The 11,350-nt window shown below is 42.3% G+C and overlaps 1 protein-coding gene across 1 annotated transcript in view; it reads left to right on the top strand.

The window, feature by feature from the left end:
* Window positions 1-256: 256 nt before the first annotated feature.
* Window positions 257-11,350, top strand: part of REPS2 (RALBP1 associated Eps domain containing 2) — a 95,347-nt gene continuing 84,253 nt past the window's right edge. The window contains exons 1-2 of the mRNA XM_039714400.1: window positions 257-365; window positions 574-803. Of these exons, the coding sequence (XP_039570334.1) occupies window positions 257-365; window positions 574-803 (339 nt within the window). The remainder of the gene's footprint in view (window positions 366-573; window positions 804-11,350) is intronic.

The following is an 11,350-nucleotide window of genomic DNA, read 5'->3' as shown; positions in this document are numbered from 1 at the left end:
TTCCCTAAAGAACTGCGGGGAGGAAAGGCTGCAAAAACCAGTATGAGACACACAAACAAGCTCCTGGCTGAGATGTCCCCAGCCCTCCCTCCTCGCTGGTGACCTGCCTGGCTTTTGAGGTGTTGCTCCACCCGTAAAGGGAACATTTACAGTGCCACTGCTGACGAAGCAGTAATAAAGAGGAATCTCGTCTCCATGAACAAGGGGCTCTTTGCCCTTGACATTAAAGCAAAGACTAGGGACAGAACACGGTGAGATGCTTCTCTCTCCAAGCGGCACGGCTAATCGATTAGGACTCACTGCAGGCTATCGAATGATGCCATTTCTTTCCTGTGGTGCCCGCGTGGCACGTTCAGCAGCAGGTGGTACTTTGCAAACGCCACCGCTGAGGGATGCCCCGTCCCTGGCAGCGTTCAAGGCCACGCTGGATAGGGCATTGGGCAGCCCGGTCCAGCGGGAGGTGATCCTGCCCACGGCAGGGAGGTGGGAACGAGACCTTCTTTAAGGGCCCTTCCAATCCAAGCCATTGCGCGATTTTACGAGAAGCCGGAGGGCTGTGAGCTCGTCCCGCAGCGGGGCAGGGGCGGGCGGCCCGGCACCGCGGGCGGGCAGCCGCTGCTGCTGCTGCTGCTGCCGCCGCCGCCGGCACCGGGGGTCTGCTGCTGCCCCTGAGCGAGACCGAGCAGCAGCGCTACTCCGAGCTCTTCTCGCGGTGCTGCCCGCCCCCAGAGGCGGCCGCAGGGGGGAGCAGCGTGGGCGAGCTGTTCCGGGCCTCCCAGCTGCCCCCGGACACGCTGCACCAGGTGGGTCCGGGGCTGGCCGGTCCGGCTGCCCCCGGAGCTGCGGGGCGCGGTTTGGGGGGCGCGGGACGGGACCTGCGCCCGCAGCCCCTCGGGAGAGCGGCCGGCGCTGCCTCCGCTGGAAGTTGGGGGCTGCGGGCGGGCCGGTGCCCCTGCGCTGCCCGCGGGGCCGGGACGCGGCACAGCCCTGTCGGCGGCGGGGCAGAGCGGAGCGGGGCCGGTCCCGCCCGCAGCGGCGATGCTGGGGCCGCTCCGTGCCCGCTTGCCTGCTCCGGACAGGCGCTGGCAGTGCCGGCTCCGCGGTTCTGAGGGGCTCTGAGGGGCCGCCGTGCCCCGCTGTGCCGGGCTGCGCGCCCCGCCGGCTCTCCCTGTCAGATCGGTAGTGCCGTCGCCTTTCTCAAAAGGGCCCCGAAAGTCATAAAAGCAGTTGTATGAAAGGACGTGCCATGTGCTAAATTCCTGGTGTACCACTGAGGGGTTTTTCCTAAATGTGGTTTCAGTGGAAAAAAAAATAAATCAGCGGGTAAAATGATGTTGCGGTGTTTTATGTCAGTTTTGGGTGCGAAGTGCGAGGGTCTCCCCCGTCAGGGCAGCGGAGCCCCAGAAGTGGTCCCCAGCAGGGGCTGTGAGGCGGAGCCCTCCTGCTTTTTGAGGAGAAGCTTGTCCGGGGTGGGAGAAGGCTTGTGCCAGCCAGTTTCCAGGAACAGGGAGGAACCGGACTTGGGTCTTCTCCACCTGCGGATTAGTAATTTAACTAACGCACTGTAGTTGCCTAATACTTCCTGAACAGAGATAGGGTATTCCTGATAGATTATTTATTTATTAATTTAACTTTTATTTCCAGGGATTTTGTTCTTCAATAGCTTTTACTGGTCAAGCAGGAAAAAGTTACAATGAAATGGAGGTCATGTACCTAGGTACTGCCCAGAGGTAGTGAGCTCTACTGCTGTCCTGATAGCTGGCAGATCATATCTGAATGGGTTATATAAATTCGTATTGCACAGTGCATTCTGAATGAAAATTTCAAGGATGAAAGTTTCAAGGATATTTTTCTTCTTATTTATGCTCTTTACCAGATCAGTTAAACGAAAATCTTACCAAGCAATGTATTACTACCTTGTGTGGAGCCCCCCTGTCACCTTGGTCTTGCAGGTGGATGGAGTAGCGAAAGTAGAGATTTCGCATAGATACAGCACTAGGAGTGTTCTTCCTCTCTCCTCTTTTTGCAAAGAGGAAGAACAGGACATTTAATTTCAAATAAAAAGGCTTATCTAAATAGCTACTTAATTTTTCAAAGAAGTATGGAAAAAACCTCATATTTTAGTTACATAGTTTCTTACCCTATCATTTAAGTGAAATTTATCATTATGTTATTATCATAGTTTGTTTTCAGGGTCATTTCGGTACTAATGTGTGATTTAAACCTGGAAATGGTGAGGTATTGATTTTGGTTTTGTTTTTGGATTTGTTTGTTCGTTGGTTTTGACATTCTGGGGTTTTTTAAACTATTTTTGATTATTTCCAGGTATATTTATGCTGTGGTGAGAGCATTATTGGCAAAGAAGCCTGTAATTGGCTTCAGGAAGATTGAGATAATAAGGCCTGTGGGATCTGGGTCTGTTTCTCTTTTTCCTTCCTTCCCTCCCCCTTTTGTTTATAGGGCACTAATCACAGTGGCATTCTGCTCTACTGCTGCTGTGCCTGTCCTCAGAACCCACTGCTGTCAGGTATTCTTACATGTCCTGAGACTTCAGGAAAAATTAATTAATGCAGTGAGTTAAGAAAAATTGCAAATGGGGATATTTTGATAGGGAAAATCCCACAATGTTATTGGAGATGTTTTTCTAATGTTTTATCTTATTATATTCCAAAAATTCAATTTAATATTTTCACATTAAAAATCCTACCATTCTAACAGTTAGGGGAGCAATACACAGAGATTCCTGGTATACGTTTTCTGCTAGTACAGGGAACACCTGTTTTAGGCCAAGACAGCTCAATTGGGTTAAGATAACATGCTTTCTTTGAAGTAATTTTTGAGTATGAACATTTTTAGGGGTTTTTTAATGCTTTTTAACATCCCCATCTGTCACTTCTAGTGCTTTGTATACAGGCAGCATCCCTACTGACCGACTGAGAAATGGTCATGCTGAGTTTATTCATGTCAGAAATGGGGAGATTTGGTTTGGAAACCAACTCTGAATTTCTACTAAGTGGAGCCAGCACAGTCCAGAAGGTACAGACACAATTCTCTGGCCTTGCACGAGCTGTAGCAAGAGACAGTTATGGACAGTTTTGTAAGCAATGTGCAATTTGCAGCTTTTTATTCTCAAGGCATTCGTTGAGGAGTGGTTTTACAAATCAGGATGCTTCCAGAACTGACATTTAGTGCTGTGGCAGTCTCAAACCTGTGCTGTTGTCTTCAGTTGTACTTGTGTAATAAGTGGGATAAATCTTTGAGAAAGAAGGAGCTTTTCCTTATACCCTTTGATTGAGATTTATTACTCATCAGGATGATGCTCACGAGCATCACAGGAAATCTCCCTCCACTTGCTTACCTGTAATGGCAGGGTTTGCTGTTAAGGCACAAATCAGTGGATGCATCCTGGGATTTCAGTTCCTAGGGGAAAAGCAGTGGTGTGTGCTCTCAGACAGCAAACAGGCAAGGGTTTGGTTTAAAGGTTAGTTGGCTTAATCCAAGAAGTTACATGGATGAAATAGTCTAGGTAACAGAGAGCAGGTAGGGAATGCCAGAGCATGTGGCAGAAGAGGAAATGCTGGAATAAATGGAAAAAATCCAAGAGCAGCCGGGTCAGTCGGAGCAGATGGCGTGCACCCGAGAGTCCTGGGTCTTGCTAAGAATGAAGTGATTGAACACAGATTCATTACACCCAGGCTCATTAAAACCAGCAATTCTGCTGGGCAGTAGGGTTCAGCAGAGCTTGTACTGATTTTGCTTTACTTACAGACAGGATCGAACAATGAACTCAGCAAGAGTTATTTCAGTTCTGGAGAAAAGGTTGCAGTTAGCACTAAAATTAAAAACGTCAGACACTTCATAGGACAGAGAAGGGCGTGACAGGGACAGAACAGCATGGGTTTTGTGGACTGTATAATCATACCTCCCCAGTGTACTGAAAGTCTTTGGCTAGACATATTGTTTGGTTAAAGACAGAGCCATTAAGATTGTATTTAGACTTGAACAAAGCCTATGGCAGATCTTTTACCAGGGGCATTTAAAGTAACTCTGCAAAATGTCTGTGATTATTTGCCTGAAAGGTCTGTCCTGGTTTGTTTTTATTTTCTACAATATTTATGTTGAAGGAGAAAGAGCAGACTGGTCATGCACCAGGCACTTATGCAGACTGTCAGAATTAGAAGAAATTCAACAGCATCTGCTGGGTTTATATGTATGTATACATGTTGATGAGGTTGAAAATGGTGTTCTCTATGCTTTAGGCTCCTAACAAAGGGGAAGAGAACTGAATTTGTACAAAGAAAAAAATTTTTAAAAAAAGTAAATGTTTTGGACTCATTGGACCCACAAAAAATCGGTGATCCCGCAGCTTGCTTTGTTATATAGATCAGTATCAGTAACCCTTCTAACAAGGGGAAACAACAGGCAGAGGTGTGGGAGGAAGGGAGGGCGGCAGGAGGTACCACTGTTGGTCATCAGTGGATGACTAAAGCAGGTTGATGTGGCCATGTGAGCAGACTCCCTGGAGATTTGGGCCTATTCCTTGCAAGGTCTGTTGGATTATGCTCCCCAAGTGCACTGGGATGTCAATATTCCACACTGACAGCTGTGCCAGGTGCTGGCAGTATCTGATTTGCCCTGTCTCATTTGGGGCAGTTGATTTGTGACCCTGTTTTGAAGCTGGCCACCAGCAAGCACACACAGCCTCTGGTGCTTGGGACCCCAAGTGTGCCTGTTGTGGGTGCCACGTAACCATGGGCTGATGTCTGCAGGCATCTCAGATAAAATAATGCTTTACAGGGTCACTGCCCTCTGATCAGCAAAGGAGAGGTACCTTGTGCTAGTTTTGCTGTCTGTTGACATTACTGTTGTCTCTGAATATTTTGTCTTAAGAAATTGAGGAGCAGAACTGGGCTCAAGATTTACACTAAAATGCATATTTATTTTCATTAGTTTCCAACTTATTTGATTAATTCTCACTTGATTGTCTGACAGTATCTTTAATTCTCACTTTTATAAACCTCAGTCTTATTGGTGGACTTGGCACTATCAGTACAGAGATCCAATTTTCTTAAGAAAATGCATTCTTTCCTTTGCAAACGAACACACTGTGTTATTTTGAGCTCCAAGGATGACAAGTACTAATTGTGTGATGCTGGAGCTGTACAGGCACTGCATTTTTTAGCTGGGACTCTCCTTCCAGCTCTGTGAATAGGGAACACAGACAAATGGTCGTGCTTTTCTTCCACAGACTTCGTGAGTTAACTTGTGTTTATTGTGCCTTGTCTCTATAGTTACAACTCTACACTTTAACTGTATTATGTTCAAAAAGCAGAAGTGTGAATAGACTAACAAAAAAAATGGTTAAGTTGAAAAAATTGGAAAAATTCCAGTAAGGATTTGCTTTCTGAAATTTGTTTTTTCTTAATTTGCCAAGTATAAATTATTACCTGCAGGATAGCTGGGGTGGAACTAACAGTCTGCTTCGAACAGGCAGAAAGGAAAGGAAAAAGAGCTGTGGCAGCTACAATGTGAGCTGTTTGAGTGAGGAAAGTCTGGACTCGATGTTACTTTACAAAAATAAAGTTCGCTCTGTTGCAGCTGTTGACAGAACGTGGCATTATGTTTGTGCTGGCTGTGTGATTTTGCTGAGTGAGCAGTTGATCCATCAAAAAGTGGTGTTAGAGAGAAGTTGTATCTTTACTGACGTCTTTGAGTCAGGAAGAAACAAAAGCATGGTACATCATCATGTAAGCAGTGCAGCCAGAGGAGGAAGGGGAAACTGACATTTCAGTGTCAGTATTCTGACCACAGTCTCCTAAGTTGTCATTGCCTTTCTAGAATCATAAGCAAACTTGTGTTTATGTAAGTAGGAAAATGAAAAACCCAGATGTAAAAGCTACAGTAGTATTGTTACCAAGAAAATTTCTAACTTGTAGCAAAGTAAAAGGTAAAACTTCACTTGGAGCTATGTCGCTGATGTGTTCCATTAAAAAATATAAAATGGCGATCTTAATACATCTTGAAACGATTTTTTATGATGTAAACTATCACTTCATAGTCACTGCTTACAGGATTAGTAGTTTTGAGTGCCTCAGTGTTGACATACATAGTAGATGATTTGTAGAAGCCATTCCTTCCAAATGTGTTTCAAATCACACTGTAAAACAGACTCTTAGACCTGCTTGTCACAGGATCCAGTGGGATGGTCAGAATTAGTCTGGTCAGGGCCTGCAGCCTTCAGTAATTAACCCTCATAACAGCCAAGTGTCAATTAATTATCGAGTTTACCAAGAAAATAATGCTTTGCTGTGCCAGTGATTTCAAATAATACAAAAGGCATGAGGGAAAAAGATCCACTGGGGTGAAAAAGAGTTAACTCTCTTCATGAGAGGTTGCTGCAGTATGAAGTGGGGACAATGAAGAATGGTTTTCATTTTTATGTTTTCAGTAAGTGCTTTTGTCATGGTACTTACGTAAGTGCAGTGGGGTTCACCAAAGAGTTGAGTATAACCTCTTCCAGTCTTTTGTATATCTTCAGCAATCTGCTGTCAGTATTGTGATGTTTATACACAGATGGATGATGTTTCCACAGTCTGCTTTGCAAAGGAGATGTTGAACACAATTCATTTCAGTGGCTGAATCTGCTCAAACAGCCCCTGTGAAAGAGGGGTGGTATAAAGTCTGAAAACATGAATTTAGCAGAGCTGAAAAACTTAGCCAAGACAGATTAATGAAAGACGGAACAAGCATTTCTTGAGCAAGGAATCAGGATAAATGCCCTATTTAAATTTAAAATACTATGATTTGAGAAATACATCTGATATAATATTTGTAAAGCAAGATTCTTTGATATATTAACATCTAAACATACCAACAGTATGGTAAAATAAAACATTAATGAGCCATATGTGCTAGTTCAACTTTTGAGACAGTCAAACAGTTTAACAGCTGAGTTAGTAGATAATTAACTAGAAAAGGTTGCTGGAGTAGAAAATAAACTGTGGACAAATAGTAATCCCCTCTTCCTGAACAGAGGGAATATTTTCTTTATCCATTGTATTCAGCAGCATTATTGGGTGACACTGCATAAAACTGAGAACTCTGTTGGGAATAACTTTTTTTTTTTGTTGATCACTATTTTTTAATTTTCATTTTTATTTTTTATTCCTGCCTTTTAGATATGATGATGAGGCATAAGGTTGTGATGGGATGAGATCCATTAGTTCTGTGACCTAGTAGGACATAGTGACCAGAAATAATCAACTAAATCATTAACTGCAAATTATATTTACTTCATTTATCAAAGTGTTTAAAAGGGAAAAATGTGTTTATAAGTTGTAAATCTTTGTATATATCAGAAATGTGTAGCTTTGGGTTTTTTAGCGGATGAAGACAGTGTGTTTTTAAATGCATTCCAGTTTTCAGCTATATTTAACTTTGCATATGTCATACATACCCACACAAGTAGGTGTGTCTCTTATTAACAATTATAATGGAGCAAATTTCTTATTATAATTAAGAATTAAATTAATTCTTATTATAAATTAATTAATTGAGTTATTATTGTAAAATAAGAATTAATATGTTTATTAGGTGATGTGGTTGCTCAAATATATTTTAAATTATTACTTTGTGGTAGGAGCAAAAATGTTATAGTAATTTTTTTTTAAACATAAGAGTCGTGTTTTAATGATGACCAACTAACAAGACAGATCTTTATCCAGATAATGATGAAATTAGGGTCTTACCTCCTTGGACTTAAATAATGTTTTAAGTAGCTTGTTTTTCCCAAAAATCTGCCCTGCAAACACTGAAGTTCAGACACCTGGTGCTGCCAGGTGTTTCAGACTGGGTGGAGCATTTGCAGAGGGGTGTTGGAGATGCTCCTCTCTACCCTGGGCACTCTCAGGTCTGGAGCAGGCTGCTTGGAACCCCTCGGAGGTTACACAGTTTCTGCCTGTTCAGTTGTCTCCTGTGCCTCCTTGAGCCATGCAGACTTTTACATTGCTGAGCAGAGCTGCCGGAGTGCCCCATGTTCAGCACTCTGAAGCCTGCAAAAAAAGGGGGGTCTTGAGTAGCTTTTGGTAGCTTGACTGTTAGAGCACATCTTCAATGTTTTCTTCTGCTTTACTTTTTATGTCTGTAGGATTTTTTTCTGCCCTGCAGTCTTTCCCCCATCCAAAAAATCTGCAAATACTGGTTCTAGTATTTTAGCCCTGCACCTGTGTAGTCCTTCAGTCTGAATATGCAGGACTGGGTTGGTCCCCTTCACTGTCAGGAAGTGGTGGGAGATGCTCCTTTGGGCTGAGCCATGATGAAATGCTGGATTTGGGCCTCATAATTCCCACTGGCTTGGTGGCACTGAAAGTTCAGTGTCGGCTAATGGGAAACACTTGGCTGAGCTTGAATTCAGACTGCCTGAACATGGTCCATGGTGTCTGCTTGCTCACTCTGATATGAGTCATGAAGCTGAATTCGACTTCCGATAGCAAATGTCTGTAGCATTACTTTATTATTATGATTATAAATTTCAAGTGTTTTTTTGGCGTGAGCCTTTCAAGTGAATTTACCTTTTTTTTTAATCCTTTCTTTTTCTTAAAGTCTCTTTCCACACCAAGAAACATTAGATCAGCTTTGGCATAGGCAACATTTCACATTTCATGCATTATTTACTTCTGGCATAATTTACACAATGATGTCCTATGGAAGCCAAGATGATGGTATTTGGAACAAAACAATGTGTCTAATGATTTGCAAAACAGGGTGACTGCTGTGGGCTAACAAACAGAGTCAGAATTATATTGTTGTGAACAGTAACAGCAGTGGAGCAGTAAAAGGTGAAGTACTTTGAGATCCCAAATGCCAAAAATAAGAATAAAAAGGGAGGGAGGCCAAAACTCAATTGTGTGATTATGTATGTATTTAATTTTTTTTTTGCTTTCTTTTCTCTGAATAATTACTGCCATTGTAAGAACATCTGTATATTTTAATAGCCATAGGCTGCTTTTCCTTTACTGTGTACAGATAGAATTGCAAATACAAATTGAGGCAGAAATTTGCTGTAAATGCTGGCTTACTGTGCACGGGTACTGGAGACAGATTAGTCTTTGACTCTAGTGTTGCTGTTTTGAAATCCTGTGCTCTTCTAGTGAATCGAGGACAACCCCTTGGTTTGGACACAAACAAGTAGATTCTCACTGACAGAAGGATGCATTTCTGCACATAAGGTGCAAGCATGTTGGGTGAAATAGTGATAATTTTAGTGTTTTGTTTAGTTGTGTGGAAGAGAAAAAATTTAACCTGCTTTTCCAAAAGATGTGTTGATTCTAACTAGAAGTAAATGGGATATAAGATCAAGGAAGGGCAGGAAGTGTCTTCAGCATACACCATGTGCAATGGAATTAGCAACAAGGGTACAGCTTCAGTTAAGAAAACTTTGGAGAACTCTTCAGTTTTATAAAAATAGTCCATAACTGTCAACTAAAGAAGGGTTTTAATAAATATTATTGATTAAGATAACTGCACAGCTGTAGAAGATAATGTTTTGTGTATTTGCTGTATTGCCTTTAAAAGAACCTTCAGTAGTTGTAAGCACTAGGGAAGTGAACTCAGGAAACATGCCAAATATGATAAAACAGGAGGGGTACAGGAAGCATCAAGGTTTTATTGGGGTAGTGTCCTGGCTTGTAGCCAGTCCAAAAAATCACGTAACAGTAACTATGGAAGGAAGAAGCTCATTTGAAAAAAAAAAAAAAAAAATTGATGGAGTGGGAGATATGTCTGTAAGAGATTTGTGGCAAAAATGCATCGTGTGTCACAGAATTTCTGTTTACTTCTATATTAGTTAAGTCTCATTTTGTCTGAAAGCAGAGAAAAACCCAGAACTGCATTTTTATAGAAAATGCCAGAATTTCTTCCTGTCTTCTAGGGCAAATTTAATGATGTTTGCAAGAGAAGTTGCTTTGCAAATGTTTAAAAAGATGTACTTTATTGAACTAAATCAAAACACTTTGTTTTGAACTGCTTGGATGTTGAAGCATTGTGACACCTTAAACACCTGAATTTTGGGAAAGAGGTTGTTTGTGTGCATCCTTTCTGTTCCTTACACTAATTCTGCCCTTACGGATAGAAGTGGTGGTGGCCAGGCAGCCTGTTCAGAAGGGACACTGTGGTGCCTCAGAGATGTCACCTGCTGAGGAACCACAAAGGTGTGAAACATCAAAACAACAGCTTCCTTGAGACTCTGTGGTACCTTTGTGTTAAGGTGACCTGGAAAGAACCCATTTAATTTCCTGGTAGAAATTTGAAAGGTTCATTGTAATCATAGTAGGTCGGGTTTGGTTTGTTATTTTTTTTTCAGGAAGAGATTCAAGATGTTGCAGTATTTTCATTTAGTCTGGTTCAAGATGTGACTGGAACTGGTGGCTACCATCTAGCTGGGGAGGATTTCTCACATTTTTCATGTGGTGGTTGCTACATCCTGGATATTAACTCCAGTGGTTTTTGCAACTTTAAATGCTTTCTGCCACTGCCTTCAGATGAGGGAGACAGTGTTTGTCAGATCTGCCATGCAGAGTTATCAATAATTCATTCTGATAAGCAAGAAACAAATGTTTAAATCTCTGAAGAATGAGCTTTTTCTCTGTTGTTGCTGAAGGTTGTGGAAGACCTAGGTAATTGTAGCTGCTAGATGTGTTCTCCAATTCAGCCAGATGGACATGTCCCCTGCATTCAGGCTGTCTCTTCTGTAAACTCTGACTTCAGTATTAATGGAAACAAATTTTCCTTTGGACCTAATATACAGTAATACCCTTTTTAAGAAGCATGAGAAGAAGAAACAAGCCTGTTCCAAAGTAGGTAGTACATTTCTGCAGGTCATGGTGGGCTGATGTCTGGGTTGCTGGCCGGGTTCCTTTCTGGGTTTGGTACCTGTGAAGTTCATGCCTCCCAGCAGCTTTTTGTGCTTCTGGTAGATGCAGGAGATCCCTTATGGTGCTGGATGGAAGCATAAAGAATGGATAGGCTGAAACAAGTTTACACTTTTAAGAATGTATAAACAAAGACCTTAGTTGAGTCTGAGGGAGATAAGTAGAAGCAGGACAGCAGTGAATGCCATTGCAAGCAGTGGATGTGAAAGGGATTGGAGGAGCCTGAAGGAGTCATCCTGGTGGCCAGTGTTTATTGGGGCTTCTCTGGTTTGGGAGTAGATCAGAAGGCAAAAATAAATAAAACCCAATTATTTTGTTAACAGCTGCTCTCTGGTGTTGAGTAATAAAAGGCAGGGTCTAGGAAGCTGCTTGTTTCTGGTTTTTATTAGATGCTTTAGGTATCATGGTGATGAGCAGGTTAT

Source organism: Passer montanus, unplaced genomic scaffold, assembly GCF_014805655.1.
Source record: "Passer montanus isolate IOZ18808 unplaced genomic scaffold, ASM1480565v1 scaffold3, whole genome shotgun sequence".
In the NCBI taxonomy this organism is placed as follows: Eukaryota; Metazoa; Chordata; class Aves; order Passeriformes; family Passeridae; genus Passer; species Passer montanus.
The sequence above is the reverse complement of the archived record's forward strand: the minus strand, read 5'-3'. Positions and strand labels throughout refer to the sequence as shown.